Here is an 18,684-nt window from a genome sequence, read left to right on the forward strand (position 1 = left end):
TGGAAATGGACCATGTAGGGCAAACTAAACACAAATATCCTTGACAGTCTCCATTTGTTTTGTGGCCATATGCCAAAAGGGCTTGAGCATTGAGTCTTCACTGCTTCTCTTAACTTTTTAACTCTAATCATTGGCAGAAAAATTAGAGGTGAGTTAGAAACTGTTGATTTCAGTTTATCTATTATTCATAATGTTGGACAAAGAGAATTCAGTTCTATATGAATAATAAAGAAGGTATTTATTTGTTTTGCCTGGGAAGAATTTGAAAAATTCACTGTTGGATTTGAGTTTTCAGATTCTTCACTCTCCATCTATAGCTTTGAGGAGGCCTCTCGCCTTCGTTGTGAAGGTGTCTGTATGTTTTACACACCATCTCTTTATTTATTTATAAGCGGGAGGTGGGGAGTGTGTTGGTGTGGATGCCGTGCTCATGTGTGGAGGTCAGAGGGCCTTTAGCAGGTGTCAGTTCTCTCCTTTCCCCATGTGGGTTCCAGGGTCATTCGGCTCAATAGTAAGCACCCTTACTAGGTGAGCCATCTTACCAATCCAGCTTTTGCATACCACTCAGAAGCGTGGCCTTCATGTTTGTAAAGAAGTGAAAATTGAGTCTTGTCTTCTAAATCTGTTTATGGGAGATTATCTGTGTAGTGGCCACTGTTATAATTGTTTTGATTAAATGTGTGTGTGTGTGTGTGTGTGTGTGTGTGTTAGGAGGGCTTAAAGACATAATTATAGAGTTCATTTCTGGCCAGTCTCTTGACATGTTGAATGGAGTTTATACTGAAGGGCTGTTTTCTGAATGAGTAAAGGGAAATGAGAACATGTAAGAGTGTTAATGGAAAAGCGCTTTGAGCTGCTGGCTCTCTGCTTCTTATTGGGTTGATAACTGTTGAATGGATCGGAAATTTATTATAACAAGCAAGCAAACAAACAACAAAACAACTGGGACAAAATAAAAAGTGCTTGAGAGTGGCCCTTAAAAGTTGTAGTCTTTCTCTGGGCAGTGGTGGTACACCTCTTTAATCCTAGCACTCAGGTGGATCTCTGAGTTTGAGGCCAGCCTGATGTACAAAGTTCCAGGACAGCCAAGGCTACACAGAGAAACCATGTCTCAAAACCCCTCCTCCCAAAAAAGAAGTAGTAGTAGTGATTTGTTAGCTCCCTTCATGTTACTGGTTAGGCCACACGTTGGAGTTGGACTGTGACTGGCCAGTTAGCAAGCGGTCATGGCGCACCTTTTTGTAACTTCTTTCTTTTAAAAATATTTTCATATTAACTAATTTTTTTATGTATATGAGTGTTTTGCCTGCATGTATGTATGTGTACCCATGTATATGCCTGGTGCCTATTGAAGTCAGAAGAGGGCATTGGGCATCAGGAACTAAAATGTTTGATAGTTTTGTCTGTTTCTGATTGACTGATTCACTTAAGATCATCAAGAGTCATCTGTCATTCTTTCCTTCCTTTAAAAGTGTAAATAATAGTCCATGTTCCTAATCCTTTTGAATAAACTTAGTTTGGAATATTACAGGTAATTTTCCCTCTACAAAGATGAACTAGAATGATAGAATTATTTACTCTACTATGGATTTGGGCTCTAAGCTTTGTTTTTTAGGTTTTTGTTTGTTTGTTTTGGTTGGTTGGTTGTTTTTGAATGGTGGAGCTGGTTAGAACCCGAGGCCTTTTTCATGCTAGGTAACTGCTCTACTACTGAAGTATATCAGTATTTTGTTGTTGTTGTTGTTTTTATTTTGTGGTGAACTATTTTGACATAAACCTACCTTTTAAAAACCATTTTAAGTGTGCAGTTTAGTGTCATTAAATACATCTTTGTACAAACCATTACTGCTGTCTATCTCCAGAACATGTTCATACTACAGATTGTACTATTAAACAATAATTCTCCATTTCTTCTCTATGAATTTCAATATTTCAGTTCCCTTGTGTTAGAGGAGTTATGATACTTTTGTACAATTGCCATATTCTTAACCTAATATTTCCAAAGTTTAGTCTGGTAATCTGTCCATCTGTCCTATAAGACCTGGTTTCATTATGTAGCTTAGGCTGGTCTTAAACTGTGACACTCCTGCTTCAGCCTCACAGGTGCTGTGACTATGGGCGCAGCACACCTGGCTTGTTTTTCTATTTTCTCAGTGCTGAGTTGATCCAAGGGATTTTTTTTTTAACTTTGAGAATGTTATCATGTCATTTCTCCCTTCCTTTTTCTTCAAACCTTCTCATATATACCACCCCTTGCTCTGTTTCAAATTCATGGCCTCTTTTTTTATTAATTGTTGTTACATGCATTTGTGTGTATTTCTGTGTATATATGTATATATAGTTAAATATTAGTATCTCAGTCAGTATAATGTTACATGTATGTATGTATGTATTCAGGGCTAACTATTAGTATTGGATAATAGTTAATTGGTGAAATAGAAGACTATTTCTCCTGCTCTCAGCATTCCTAATTTGCCTGTAATTCTTTGTATAGGGATGAGGCCTCATGTGCTTTCCCTGGTCTGCTTTGACATGTCTATTGTTGAACTGTTCATCTCATGGCCAGGCAGTCATGTTGGTGAGACTTTATGGGTGTAGCTTTCAGACATTACTAGGAGACATAATCTCAGAGAAAACTCCCTGTTCCTCTGGCTCTTATTTTCTACTTTCTCTTCCATGTTTTTATTCCCAGAATTGTTTTGTAGATGCATTCTTTGGGACTAGACACCACACTCTCCATTTTGATTGGTTAAGATTTTCTGTCTGTTGTAAAGAGAAGTTTCCTTGATGAGGGGTGAGGACTGTATTTATCCGTGGGTATAAAGACAAATATTTAGATGTAGTTAGGGATTATGGTTTGTAAGTTGGTAGTTGTAGATTCTGCTCCGAGATCCATGATTTCACTGGCCATGGGTAGTTTGTTAGTTTCCAGTACCAGACACGCTTTCCTTCTTGTTGAATGGGTGTTAGGTTCATGGAAAGAGCTATTGGTTACTGCCAAGGTATGCATTCTGCCACTGCACCCTCACGGTTATTGTGTCATGCTGGTGCTTGTTGTGGTTCATAGGCATCATAGCTGTGTTGCTCTGACTATTGGTTACTTTTCTCCTCAGGAAGCATGCATGGCACCTTCTGGCACCATGAAAGCTAGTCCCCAGGGAGGAGACATTCAGGTCATTTCCATCTCTAGGACCTCTGGACCCTAGGTCTAAAGTGCATGATGTCTTCAGCATCAAGGACTTAACCTTCTACCCCTAGTGGACAACCAAGGGCAATAGCAATAGCCTGTGTGTTTTGGGTGTTTATTGATTTCTGACCAACATCTCAAAGGAAAGTTTCTCATGCCTGGTTTTTGTTATAGCTTTTTTGATTCTTGTAGGGGAAATTGTGTGCTCAGATGAGAAAATCTCATTCAAACTGTATATGTATATTTATATTTGAACTAACATGTATTAAAATTTTTTAAGTAAATAGTTAATTATAATTCCTTCTGACATTATCAGACATTCTTACTAGTATTTTACTCTCCTTCCTTATATCCATTCTTTCTTCCTTCCTTCTTTCCTTCCTTCTCCTTTTGTTTATTTACTTATTTTTGTTTTCTGAGATAGGGTTTCTCTGTGTAGCCTTTGCTATCCTGGACTTGCTTTGTAGACCAGGCTGGCCTTGAACTCATAGAGATCTGCCTGCCTCTGCCTCCCCAAGTGTAGGCATGCTTGACTCTTCTTCTGTATTTATCTCCCTCCTTCTCCCTATTTGAGACCCCACTTTGTTCTCTTTTCCCTGATCAGATCAATTGTCCCCTGGTATTTTTCTCTTTATTGTTTTTTTCCTCTTCACTGTAGCAATGGCCCCTTTTCACTTCCCTGATTGTTGCAGTTACTCCAAGGTAAGAGCCTTTGATGAGAGAATATGAAACGGTTGTCTTTCTGGGTCTCTGGTATGTCAATCAGTATGATCTTTTCTAGTTCCATGATTTCAACTGAATCAGCTTTTCAGAAATAAAATGGATTTGTGGTTTCACTTTGGGAAATAGGATTTATCTCTTACAAAGTAACTCTTTGGGTTAAGGGTGCAGTTCAGTAGTGGTATACTTGTTTTTCTGAGACTCACTTTGTAGACCAGGCTGGCCTCAAACTCACAGAGACCCACCTGCCTCTGCCTCCCAAATACTGACATTAAAGATGTCTGACATCATGCCCAACAGAGGGTTTTTAATGTTTTGGTGTGTCTGTTTTGAGACAAGATCTCTAGCCCAGGCTTACTTCAAATTGTCTCTGTAGTATAGAGGATGACTGAGCTCCTGCCTCCATCTCCTGAGTTCTGGGATTATAGATGTGCACCATGCCCAATTTATGATGGTCTTGAGTATGAAACCCAGGTTCTTTATGAATGCTTGGCAAACAGTTTGCCAACTGAGTTACAGCCCCAGAATTTTTTTTTGAAAGTTTGTAGCATAGATTATATACCTAGTCCTGTATTATAAATGCTTCCTGTTGACTGTAAGAAGCTAGTGAGAATATTGTGTTTATGAGTAACCCATTCCCCTGGCAGAATCTTTCTGTGTAGCCCCAAATGGTCCCTGAGCCTTTCAAGTTCTGTCCATGTACAAGTAAATATATAATTCAGTACAAGTTGGAAATGATGGTGGTGGTGGTGGTGATGTTTTGGTCTTTTGGGGATTGTTTCTCTATGTAGCCCTGGCTATCCTGGAACTCACTCTGGCCTCAGACTCACAGAGATCCGTCTGCCTCTGCCTCCCACGTGCCAGGATCAAAGATGTGCACCACCACTGCTGCTTCTGCCACCACCCAGCACAAACTGGAAATTTTTTATCTGAGTTTTTTTGTTTGGTTTGGTTTTGGTTTTTGTCAGTGTATGGTATACATTCATGTGTGTATACATGTTCTCATGTGTATGGGTGTGTGTGTATGCTTGTGCCTGTGGAGACCAGGGGCCAAGTATCCTTTTTGATTGTTCTCCTTTTCCATGGGAGGCATGGTTTCTTATTTAAGCCTGGAGTTTGGTTTTTTGGCTAGTCTAGTTAGTCCACTTGTTCTGTGGATCCCATCAGCTTTCCAAGAGCTAGGATTCCTAGCCGGCTACCATGCTTGCCTGGCATTTATGTAAGTCTGGAAAAATGAAATGAGGTCCTCATGCTTACACAGCAAATGCTTTACCCACTGAACCACCTCCCTGGCCCCCTAACTTGGGTTTTGTACATGAGCACTTTCTTAGAATATGTTATGTTGAGAGACTGATTTGCAGCTCAGATCAGAGGCACATGAGATCTGGTGGGAGAGAGAGAACTGAGCTGCATTGTTCAGAAGAGGACTTTTGGAGGGAATTTCTTGTCAGAGGCATCACCCATGAGATCTGAGGATAGCCTGTAGGATATAACCAAGGAACTTGGTCTCGGGGCAAATTTTATAGTTATAATAGGCAAGGAGTTTGTCAAACATGATGACTTTAAGAACTGACCACTGAAGTTTTTCTCTTTGCAGACACATTTCTAAACACTTTCCACATTCTACATGCTATCTTGCTAATTCCTTACCTCCATGTGAGATAGGCATTGTGATGATTTCCATGGAGTTGATTTCAGAGAGCACTGTCTCCCACCTCTCTCCTTGCACTCTCTCAGCCAGAACTGCTCAGGAGACACAGAGTGACAGCAATTGTAGAGAGTTGGAAATGACTAATTATCCCTTTACTATGCTTTATTTCTATCTATCCCAGGTCAAAAAGCACTTAAAGCATTGTTAAGGTCATTGGTGGATCTTCAGGAAGAATTGCTTTTCCAGTGCCCAGACACTAGATACCTAGTAAATGGGACAAAACCCAAAACAGAAAGGTAAGGAGGAGGCAGAACGATGGGCTTGCTTATTTTCTTCTCATCTGAACAGATTCCTATCCTGTATGAAAAAGAAAGGTCTGTCCTTCCCATACAGACAGAGACATGATAATAGTTAAAATAGAGCTGCTTTTGTATTTAACTGGTCATCAGAACAGGACAACAGGGATTAGACCTCTTGTTCTAGCTGTTGGACTTGCTTATCTTTGTAGCCTCAGGCAAATTACTTGCCTTCTCTTTCATTTTATAATAATTAGTAGATTGCAATCATGTTTTGAATATTAATGCTTAGTTAATGTTAATGAAATACTTGGTGGCATACCATGGGTTCAGTCACAACCACCTCCTTGAGCACTTTCTATATATTGGGACCAGTAGTACAGTGAGTTCAGTTGCCTAAGAAGGTGGAGGTTGTGGTATATTTATTCTCTTAGTGGGTTTTATGACATGTGTAGTTGTCCCTCTGAATCCAAGGGGGAATGACTCTGGAACCTTTCATGGATACCCACATCTGCAGATGTTTGGGTCCTGTGTACATCCTTTTCTGAACTTTGTAGCATTTCTGAATTGCTAGAACACCATATACACAGTATAAATACTAGGGAGATAATTGATTAGTGAATAATGCACGCATTTGGAATAGCTGGGAACTTCTGCTGTGTTTGATCTGCACTGCTTTCCATGTTAGTGCTAATGTGGGTGCCTACCCCTTGCAGTTTTCTTCACGCTCAGTTTCTTTTCATTTGGTTCAATTGATATTATTCACCTCTCCTTAACAGTTGGTTATGGAAATATGTTTCTTTTATTGATTTTGGGATTTAAGGTCACAGAAATATGAGTATATGCTTAATCTTTAAAGTTTTAAAGCTTCTTCTGTAACAGTATGTTCCTGCTTCATACATACTTCAAGTAATGTTTTTACAACCTCATTTCTTTTTATAGTTGCTTACCATTAAAAAAGTTAGACCCAGGTACTTTTGATATTTATTTTAAAATTTCCATGAATCTTTGATTGTCCTTACGAACTTTAAAAACAATGTTAATCCTTATTTTATGTGTATAGGTGTTTTGACTGCACATACGTCTGCGCCATGTCTAAGCAGTGCCTGCAGAGGCCAGAAGAGGGCGTAAGATTCCCTGGGACCAGAATTACAGGCAGTTGTGAGCCTGTAGATGCTGGGAACCAAACCCAGGTCCTCTAGAAGGGCAATCAGTGTTCTTAACTGTTGAGCCATCTCTCTTATCACTGTGAACATTCTTTTCAAACAAAAGCCATCCTCATTTTTCTGGTATTATATAGTTATAATGGGTAGGGTCTAAATACTTTATGTGAACCTAATCTGTTATTATTTAAGTAATGTTTACATTGTACTTAATGTTCTTACTGGTTTTTTTAGTGAGGAGATTTCTAGTGATGATGATGAACTAGTAGAAGAGAAGAAGCCAAGAAAGGCCCCACCGAAGAGGAAGCTACAGACGGAGGACTATCCCAGCTTCATGGCAAAGCGCTCTGCCGACTTTACCGTCTACAGGAACCGCACACTGCAGAAGTGGCACGATAAAACCAAGCTTGCTTCTGGAAAATTGGGCAAGGTGCATACATGCGCGTGTGCACACATGTTTGCGTGTATAAGATAGGTTATGGCAGCTGAAGCACTTGCAAGAAATAAGAGCTATAGCTTATTTTGGCAGTGTAATAGTACACAGTATTTCTGTTCTCAGATTAACTGAACTACTTCTATTAGTTTGTACCATTTGATTTTAACTTTATTAAAATGTTTTATTCTGGAAAAGGAGCATTTTTCAGGTGCTGAAGCTATGAAATACTTTAATAAGATTTGAAAACATTAAAGGTGCAGAAGAAAGTGATAACTGCTTAAGACTAAGATTTTTCTGAGAACAGTTATAACTGCTGAGTTACTCAGCTTTTAACAGCAAACCCTCCTGAAAAGAAAACTTTCTTTGCACTGACTGCATTATCTGGCACTGGTTGATGTTGCAGGGTTTCAGTGCCTTTGACCGCTCCATCTTGACTCAGATTGATCACATTCTGATGGACAAAGAAAGATTGCTTCGAAGGACACAAACCAAGCGTTCTGTCTACCGGATTCTTGGCAAACCTGAGCCAGTTCCTGAGCCTGTCGCAGAGAGTTTACCAGGAGAACCGGTAAGAACTCTGGGACACGTGTGCTTATGGGAACAGTCTCTGGGAAGCTAGTTAAATGAAGAGCTTGCGGAATTATTGTGAGAAGTTGGTGAGGTAAAAGAAACAGCACTGCTTTGCTGGATTGTTAGCATGAGGCTTTGTGAACACATGTGTCACATCTCTTCATTTTGCATTTGATATAGGAGTTTGTCGGGATATGTTTAAAATCCAGTTTTTAAGATTGAGGGGGGTTTGGTTGTTTTTGGTTGTTTCTGTGATATGTAGCTTGAACACAGGGCACATGCTGTGCAAATTCTTTACCTCTTCTGACCTATACCCCAAGCCTTAAGATTTAGTTTCAAAGCTACTGTATAGAAATGGCAGCTTAAGGTTTGCCTTTGGGTACTCTAGAGAGGATCTGAAAGTAGAATATTAAAATTTTTTGTTTGTTTATTTAAAAGGAAATATTTTTATTTTGGGTTGTTTTGGGAGGAGAATATTTCTGAGACAGAGTTTTTTCTATATAGTTCTGTCTGTCCTGGAACTCATTATATAAGCCAGGCTGCCTCGAACTCACAGACACCCACTTGTATCTGCCTTCCAAGTGCTTTAGTTCAAAGGAATTAAAGGCATATGCTTACAACCCCTGGCTTTTTTTTTTTTTTCATGTGTGTATTTTTTTGCTTATTTATGTGTATATTGCCTCCATGTATGGTTGTGTACACACTGTGCGCATCCAGTGCCTGTGGAGGTCAGAAGAGGCTGTTGGATCCTCTGGAACTGGAGTTACAGATGGCTGTTAGCAGTCATGGGTGCTGGGAGTTGAACCTGGCCCTGGAGCAAGTGTTCATAACTGCCGAGCCACCTCTCAAGCCCCTACATTTTACTTTCATAATTTGTGTTTTTTTATATTTATAGATCTTTTTAAAAAAATGTTAGAATTATGTCACTTTTCTCCTCTTTCCTCCTTCCAGCCTTCCCATACCCCACAACTCTCAAATTGATAGTCTCTTTTTCTTTGATTAGTATTGTGACATAACATGTATGTATGTATATATATATATGTAAATATCTAAACAACCTGCTGAAGTCTTTGTTGTTGTTGTATGTATGGTTTCAGGGCTGTCTACTGCATGTTGCATAATCATCCCGGGAGAGGCTGATCTTCCTCTCCTAAAAGTCATTTATCTAGGAGGAGGAGGACCTTGGATATTTCTCCTCCCATGTTACACATTTTTATTTTTTAATTACAGAGAGAGTTAGTTAATGCTTTTTATTAATAAAATTTTAAATTGAAATGAAATTTTTTCTACTCTAAAAATTTCAATCATGATATTGTTGCTACAAGCTTTATTCTTATGACATATATAACCTACATGAATGCTTTTTTCTTTTTATATTTCTTAAATATTTTAATTTTAATAATGTGTGTATGTATATGCATGATGTATGTGGCTATGTGCACATGAATGCAGGCCAGTGGGTCCTCTGAAGCTGGAGTTAATAGATAATTGTGAACAGCCTGATGTATGTGCTAGGAATTAAACTCCAGTCCTCTAGAAGAGCAATACATACTCTTAACCACCAAGCCATGAGAGACCAGCCCCCCTTTTAAATCATTAAAAAGATTTTTTTCACAGTTTTTATTACACACACACACACACACACACACACACCCCAATATGACAGGCACTCTTATAATATTCTCTCCCATTATTCTCTCTTATCCTCTTCCCTTTCCCACTAAACTCTTTCTTCTTCGCAGACAGTCTCTTCCTACATTCATGTCTTTTCTATTTGTGGCCCACTGCTATGAATTAGTATTGCCTACGTGAGCAGGGGTGGAGGATTATTTACTTGAACAAGGACAATTTATCACTGAAGAATATGGCTTTTTTGCCTTGAGCAGCCTATAGCACCTCAGGTTTTTTGTTTTTTGTTTGTTTGTTTTAATTAAGTCAATTAGGTGTATGTGCATCTATATAAATATGTAAAATGCCACTATACTTAAAAACATTACAACTTTTACAATATACTATATTCTTGATACTTTAGCATGAAAATATACCTTATTTGTTTTCAGTGTGTAAAGAACTCCACTGTAATTGTTTGCACAAGGAATACTACTCAGCTATTAAAAACAAGGAAATCATGAAATTTGCAGGCAAATGTTTGTATCTAGAAGACATCATCCTGAGTGAGGCAGAAAGACACATATGCTTTATATTCACTTATAAGTGGATAGTAGACATGTAACATAGGATAAACATACTAAAATCAGTATTCTTAAAGAAGCTAAGCAAGAAGGACTCTGGGGAAGAAGCTCAATCCTCATTCAGAAGGGCAAATGGGATAGACGTCGGAAGCAGGAGACGACAGAACACGACAGGAGCCTACCACAGAGGGCCTCTGAAAAACTACTGATCAGTGTATTGAAGCAGATGCTGAGACTTATAGCCAAACTTTGGGCAGATTACAGGGGATCTTATGGAAGAAGGGGAAGATAGAAAGACCTGGAGGGGACAGGAGCGCCACAAGGAGAACAACAGCCAAAAAATCTGGGCCCAGGGGTTCTGCAAAGGCCAATACTCCAACCAAGGACCATGCATGGAGAGGACCTAATAACCCTGCTCAGTCTCCAAGTGGGTGCCCTAGTAATGGGAACAGGGATCGTCTCTGACATGAACTCAGTGATTGGCTCTTTGATCACCTCCCCTTCATGGGGGAGCAGCCTTGCCAGGCCAGAGGAAGACAGTGCAGCCACTCCTGATGAGACCTGATAGGCTAGGGTCAGATAGAAGGGGAAGAGAACCTCCCCTATCAATGGACTAGGGGAGGGGCATAGGAGAGTGAGGGGGGATTGGGAGGAGAAGAGGGAGGGGCTAGAGCCAGGATACAAAGTGAATAATTGTAATAAATAACAATAAAAAAAGGAAGAAAAAAAAAAGAATTCCATTGTAGGAGCTGGATAGATGGCTCAGAGGTTAAGAGCACTGGCTCTTCTAAAGGTCCTAAGTTCAGTCCTCAGTAATCATGTGGTAGCTCATAACCATAAAATGAGATATAGTGCCCTCTTCTGGCATGCAGGTGTACATGCAGAGAGAACATTGTATACATAATAAATAAATCTTTAAAAAAAAAAAAGGATTTCATTGTATGGTGATCGGTTATAGCAGGAGGCAGAGGCAGGCGGATCTCTTTGATTTGAGGCCAGCCTGTTCTGGTCTACAGAGTGAGTTCTAGGACAGCAGGGACTACACAGACAAACTCTGGGGTAAAAAAAAAAAGCCAGTAAGAATTCAATTGAATGACTATAAGCTATAATTTAGTCAGACTTGGTGTTTCTATTGTCTCCAGTTGAAAACAAATTATAGGAAACATTTTAAATATTTCTATTTGTGGAATATATGGATGAATTTTTAAAAGTGAAACTGTTAAAGAAAATACATTAAATCCTGATAGATGTTGCCAAATTACTTCCCAAAAGACTCATATTAATTTTTAAAAGTCCCTCTGTTTTCTGAGTCCTGGGTATTTCCAGTCTGAGAGGTGAAAATTTTCCTCATTTGAATTTGTGTGTATATTTTGATAGAGTGAGATTACTTGTATATGTGTGTATATATATATATATGCTTATTATTATATTATTTTATATTCTATAATATATATTAATATAATACTTTATATTATATTAATATATTATTATTATTATATCTTTATTATTATTTAAGATTTTAAGAGTTCTTAGCTGAGCTTGATAGTCCACACCTTTAATCCCAACACTTGCTGTGTTCAAGGCCAGCCTGGTCTATAGAAAGAGTTCCAGGACAGCCAAGACTACATAGAGAAAGTTTGTCCCCCAAAAACAACCAAACAAATATATAAATGGATAAATAAGTAAATTTTAAGAGCTCTTTATTACTTAAGGAAAAAGTGCCGTGCCCTTTAGGTATGGTACTTTGAGCAGCTAGATTGATTTGACAGACTTACTGGGATACATGTTCTTTTACTCCCCGTTGACATAGGAGATTCTTCCTCAAGTCCCTGCCAATGCTCACCTGAAGGATTTGGATGAAGAAATATTTGATGATGATGACTTTTACCACCAGGTATGAATTTTACACATTCTTTTGTTACAGCAAGCCTAGTTTTTGCATTTTAAAACTACTAATTCATTCTCTGAATAAAAGGGAGGTTATTTGGAGCCAAAAGTTAGAACTCCTCTACCCAGATAAGCCTGAACTTGCAGTTCTTCCCTTCTACTTGTGTGCTGAGTGAGATGCAGGGTGTGCCACCTCTGTCTCGGCCTGTCTTCTCTCTTCAGGAGAGTTCCCACAATTCTTTTCCTAACATTATTTGCTTGCATGCCACTATATATATATATATATTATATATATATAATCCTGGTGCATATTATTTAGATGGACTAAATGTTTAAGGTATACTAAAGGGCCACAGTACCTTTCTGTATTTCTGAATCTCTCGATGTTATATTATTAATGAAGTATGCTTTCTTGCCCAGTGGACAGTTGAGGCTGCTGCTCATCAGTGTCGCCCTGGGTTTGTGGAGCCATAGCTTATCAAAATAATACATTATTCTGTTGGGTTTTTAATTAGTTTTTGCCACAGAGTTTGCAATAGCTTGTTTAGGTTTAGTCATAATAGATGTACTTTGCATATGAATATGAAGTAAGAAATCTCTTAGGGCAATTGTGGTAAGACAAGAACAGGTGATCTGTTTTGGAAATGCCTCTTCTAAATGTGCCGTGTTAAAGAGAGACTTACATTAATATTTTTATTTATTTTAAGTGTTATTTGTGTATCTGCATATATGTGTACATTTAGTGTGCATGCATTCAGGAGAGGGTGTTGGATCCTATGGAACTGGAATTCCAGGTGGTGTGAATTGCCTAACGTAGGTGCTGGGAGTCAAAGCCCAATCAGGCAAATGCAGCAGGTGCTCTTACCCTGCTGAGCCATTTCTCCAAATCCATCGTTTTTTAACATTTGATAAAAATTAATTGCTACAAGTGATTAAAGTATATTAAGGGTAAGAGAGAGAGTATTGGCCTCAGCTGCTCCAGTCAGGGGTCTTGCGTCTTTTTTTTCCTCCTCTTTTTAAACCCATTTGTCAGGACAGGGAACATTCAGGAAGGTCTAAAGATGTGCTTGATACAGGATATTAATGCTGTCTAGTTGTGTGAGATCATGGGAGACAATAAAAAATGTTCTAGTTCTCATTAATTGAAGTATACATTGCTGGAATAAAAGTGCATTGTAAGTTAAATAGACTGAAGGTAAACTGAAATTGCTGGCGAGAGGCTGATTCCACTGGCAAGACCGTGGAGCCTTGAAGATTTTTCCTTCCTTATTTCTTTGTCTTCCTTTATTATTTATTTATTTTAATTCTGAAGGTTTGTTTAAGAAATAGCATTACTTGATTGGTCCTTCATCCCAATTAATAATTTTAACTTCAGTAAATTCTGATTTCAGAGTTATGACTACTCACATCTTAGCTTTTCCCCTTGCTGGTTAATTGGGGTGCTGAGGTTAATCTAAATTAAAACTTAAACTAATAGAGGTCAGTAAGGCAGCTGAAACACCTGAGTGAAACAAATGGGCCTGCCAGGCACAACTTTATCTTGGCTGTTTCCCAAGAGGGAAGTGGCAGCAAATTGGAGTTGTTTCAGCCTTCTGTAAAGGTGAATGATGGGTGACACTTGTTAATGTACAGCGTCTCCGGAAGCATTCCAGATTGCTTGCTTCTGTACCAACTGCTGCCATCCTTGCACACTCGGTAGGAACTGGACCAGTTGCCAACATCTGGTGGCACAGCGAGGCACGGGTGCAAGTCTTGAAACCCCACAGATTCTAAATATGGTGCTTAGAACTGTGCAAGCCTTAATCACTTACCACTCCTTGGCAGCAGGCTACGACAGCTTATCCTAGCCTCGTACATCACATTCTGACATCTGCTGAGCTGCAAGGCAGCTGCACATTCATTTTCTCTTCTTGCCTTTCCTCATTGCTTCTTATTCTCTTCTACTCACCCCTTTACTCCCCCATCTCCTCCCTTCAGTTTTCCTCCCCCTCCCCAATATGCTGCCTGGAGGAGATGATCTGTAAAGATTACTGCTTTATTGTGTGCAAGTAATTGTGGTGATGCCAGGCCCTTGACAGACACAGCGTAGCACCTGTTCTGCTGACCTGGTTAATTTCTTCTGTTGAGTGGGATTTGCCAGAGATTGGAACTGAAGCCAATTCAATGATAAGGCTAAAGAAAATGGCTGTATGTTTTCTGTCACCTCCCAATTAAATTGGCTTCATAAAGTGCTTTTCTTATTTGTCAGGGTAGTGAGCCCGAGCTAAGTGTTGCATTCAGAAGGGGTACAATGTGTTACAATAGGCCTGTGAGTTTCTTTTATTTTTTTTTCTTTTGTCTTTTAAAAATATGATCATGTGGATGAGGTAGACGGTGAATATAATACATTTCACACACACACACCCCTTTTTAAACATACTTGAGGCTAAACTCTTTGGGTCCATGTTTTGTAAGGAAGAGATTATAGCCACATTGAATTTTAATGTTCCATTGTAAGGGTTTAAAGGCTTACTTGGTTAATTCAGGTATTATGAGGCTGTGTAAATGCCCTAAGTACTAAGAGTGATGTGTAGGGTCAGAGCCCCCCCACCTGCTCACATGCATTCATTTTCATTCCCATTCTTTGTTTCTTAATGGTCCTTAAACTTTAAAAGCATGCCTACTTTATTTAATCATAGTACAGGTACATACACACACGTATGTATGTACATAAACATGCATATTTATACATATAAAAATGAGGAAACTGAGGGGTATTACAAATCTCACCTGCCCATCCATCCATCCATCCCAGACAGAGATATAGTTAGTCCTGCCTGTCCTGAGTTCACTGTGTAGACCAGGCTGGCATAGAACTCACAGAGATCCTCTTTTCTCTTTCTCCTGGGTGCTACAATTAAAGATGTGCTCCATCATGCTGGCTTAATTTTTATTTTTATTTTTTTTTGGGTTTCTGTTTCCCGAGAACCTGTTATAGCAAGGACAGCATGTCAGCAGGTAGGCAGAGAAGGAAGCTGAGCGATCACATCCTCAATTGCAAGCATAGAGCAGAGCAAACTAGAAATACTACAAGGCTACATACTTTCAAAGCCCTCCCTCCGTGATGCACTTCTCTAGCAAAACTGCGTCCGAAATCTTCCAAACAATAACACCAAGTGAGAACCAAATGCTTCAATTTAAGCTCAAGTCTGTGAGGGAACTACCACAGTACTGATGTATTCTATTAAGTGGGGGTGCCTGTGCATGTCTGTGTACTTGCGTACCACAGCACGCATATGGACAACTTTCAGGAGTCAGTTCTCTTCACCTTGGGAGTCCTAGGGGTTTGAACTCAGGTGGTCAGGTTTGGCAGCAAGTCTCCTTACCTAATACCCAACCATGTCACTGGCCTTTTTTTTTTTTTTTTTTGGAGGCACAGTCTTACTATGTAGCCCAGGCTGGCCTGGAACTCTCAGCCTCCCCAGTGTTTGGACTATAATTTAATTCTATAAATTTAAATTTCTATAGCATTTGTTTGTTTTGTACCTGTGTGTGGGTGTGGAGTGTGTGCATGCACGGTGTGCATGTGGATGGCAACTTGCAAGAGTCAGTTTCCCTTTCTTCCTTCCCTCCCCCTCCTCTCCAGGATGAAGTGCAGATCATTAGGCTTGGCTTGCACCTTTACTTTCTGGGCCGCCATGCCAACCTAATCCTATCATGTAAAAATTTCTCCTTATTACATTCATCATTCATTCAGTTACTTACTCATTTATTTGCCCCTTCCCCTTTTGGTTTGGTCTTTGGTTTTTCAAGACAGGGTTTCTCTGTGTAGCTTTGGCTGTTCTGGAGTCACTTTGTAGACTAGATTGGCCTTGAACTAACAGAGATCCTCCTGCCTCCGCCTCCTTCCTGAGTGCTGGCTATTTATTTATCTGTATGTCAGCTATTTACTTACTTATTTATCTGTATCTGTATGCACACCCGTAGGTGGGTGGGTGCATGTTTGTACATGTGAACTGAGGTTGCTGGGCTTGGTGGCAAGCACTCAGCCATCTTGCCAGCTCCCCAGTCTTAGTTTTAGAGCTGAAAGACTTAAAAGAAGTAGAGTTTAAAAAGCTAAGTAACCTCCTTTAAAAAAAAAATGACACCACAAATAGCACCATTAGCCTCAATCTCCAGGCTGCCTAGACCAAATTTTGTTCTTTCTATGTACTTTTATTTCTTAAATATTTCATTCTTGAGCCATAAAAAATTATAGCTTTACAGTTTTCGGTTTGTAAATAAATAAGCTTCCTTTTTTTTTTTTTTTAAGGACTGAAAGAAATATGTTGTTAGAAAGTAATTTTTTTTCTTTAGAAGGCAAATGATTTATTGAACTCCTGTTACTTAACAATTCTAATGAAAAAATTAACTGTATAGTTTTGATACTGGTTTGTGTGGAAGCTGCATTGCTGAAGGCATAATGTAGCCGGCGTGAGGGCTTTATTTCTGAAAGGCCTATCACCTGCAGAAAGACAGGGTAAGTTCTCACTTTTGAATGGAATTGGTTTGCATGTGGTCTGCCCTCTGTCAAAGCTCATTCCTAAAGACAATTTCACAAAACATTAAGTGAGCATGAAGGATGGTCATTCAGAAATGTTTTAAGTACCTATTTTTCATTTTCATGATCCCATCTGCTACTACTATGACATTTTTCAAAAGATGGGTTCCGTATCACCATCACTTAAGGATTTTATTTTGTTTGCTTTTTAAAAAGCCCAGGTAGTTTTTTTTTTTTTTTTTTTCTTGGTAAACCTGACCTCTTAATAATTTAGGAACAAATATTCTCTGAGCACGGGCTATGTACCAGCCACATAGACTAAGTAGATAGGTAGTCGACAGACATCCTTATTTAATCCTCATAAAATCTGGTGTGGTATTATTGCCCTTAAGAGTAGGTAATATGAAATGGCCGGCTTTTCATATCCCAGACAACAGACTAGTTTTTTGTCACCTCGGGAGTTATTTTGTTCAGAAAGCCCTAATTGAACTTAGATGTTGACAGCTCAATGTTTGCATTCCTAAGGGCTTATTAGAATTTTGTATGTGGTTCCAGCTCTGTTTAGTTTTGATCTGGTTTGTCTGGTCACTTTGAATCCTGCCAGGAGTATCTAGAGAAAGGTAGTAGGCTTTGCTTTTTTGGTGACCCCTTTGATGGGTTAAATTTCTACTTTTATTTGGCATCAGGACATGTCTAGTAGTGACCTTGCTACATGCTAGACCTCCATATCCAAGATATTTGATAAACAAGTAATTAGTAATTTGGTGAACTATTAAAAGTTGATCGTGTTAAGAAGTAGAGAAGCGGCAGGCTGTCTGACAAGATGGTTTTCTTTAATTAACTCGGTGAGTGATTAATATGGACAGTTGATGTAGTGGCTCTAATTGTATGCATTTAAATGGAAGTGAGAATAAGTGGTGTCTCAAGCCATCACTGAAGTTAATGGCAGTACAATGTTCTCACTGTTGGCATGTAACTTCCCAGTGGCCCAGTAATGGTTATTAACATGTTAGGAAGTCTGATACGAATCTCTTCTTGCTCATGCCAGTATATTACTGGAAAATAGATGACTTTTACAAGGGCCATCTTTTCTTTTTAATTTTATTTTTAAATGTTTATATTTGGGATCTAGATAGTGTTTCTTCTTAAAAGTCTAGTGAAATTTATTGTACATAGACAATAGTGGTGATTTTAGAGAGAAAACATACATATAAATAAATTTGAAAATTGGTATTATGGCTGAAGATGGAGCAAAGATGTAACCATTTTGGGTTTTGTGGACTTAGTAATGCTGTTTTAAAAAGCTAATTAGCAATGTCCAATTAAATTCTGAGAATCACAAGATTATTTTATATCCCATGTATAAGATTTCTATTTGAGATACTGTCCCTTTAGACACTTGGCATTGATAATGCTGCTGTTATTATTGGCAGTATTGAGACCCAAGTATGACATCAGCACCAGTTTTTGGTCACTAGCTTGAGATCATTATCATGGAAGGTACTATAGAACAGAAGAACAAAAGGCAATTTTTACTGGCTTCAGTTTTATTTCATTTAAAAAAAAAAAGAGTTTCATATAGCCCAGGCTGGCCTTGAACCTTTGATTCTACTGCCTCTACCATCCAAGTACAAGGATTACAGGGCTCTGGCACTGCATCCGGCAAAGCCATATTTTAAATACAGGGTCCAGGAGTTTCATCAAACCACAGCATCAAGGGAAGGTACACAACTAGGCCTGTGACAGGGCCTTACTATGTTGCCTTGGCTGGCCTGGAATTTTCTCTGTAGACCAAGTTGGCCTTGAGCTCACAGAGATTCTTCTGCCTGGGCCTCCCAAGCTCTAGAATTAATGGAGTACATCACCATACCTAGCCCCTTCATTTCCTTTGGTTCTTTGTTTTTGAAAGTATCAGTGCCTTACATGCCACTGACAAAGCTTTGAGTAGTACTGTTTATTGGGCTAAACAGGAAAGAAGTGGGGTTGGCTTAGAACTATTGAAGAGACTTTCTTAAGCATGAACGTTTACTTGGGAAATGTGTGGCCAGAATTGCCCTTTTTTT

The 18,684-nt window shown here is 39.0% G+C and overlaps 1 protein-coding gene across 1 annotated transcript in view; it reads left to right on the forward strand.

Annotated features, from left to right (window-relative positions):
• Positions 1-18,684, forward strand: part of Aatf (apoptosis antagonizing transcription factor) — a 97,511-nt gene that overhangs the window by 38,118 nt on the left and 40,709 nt on the right. The window contains exons 5-8 of the mRNA XM_021641461.2: positions 5,740-5,854; positions 7,252-7,447; positions 7,857-8,021; positions 12,026-12,109. Of these exons, the coding sequence (XP_021497136.1) occupies positions 5,740-5,854; positions 7,252-7,447; positions 7,857-8,021; positions 12,026-12,109 (560 nt within the window). The remainder of the gene's footprint in view (positions 1-5,739; positions 5,855-7,251; positions 7,448-7,856; positions 8,022-12,025; positions 12,110-18,684) is intronic.

Source organism: Meriones unguiculatus, chromosome 7 (genome assembly GCF_030254825.1).
Source record: "Meriones unguiculatus strain TT.TT164.6M chromosome 7, Bangor_MerUng_6.1, whole genome shotgun sequence".
NCBI lineage: Eukaryota > Metazoa > Chordata > Mammalia > Rodentia > Muridae > Meriones > Meriones unguiculatus.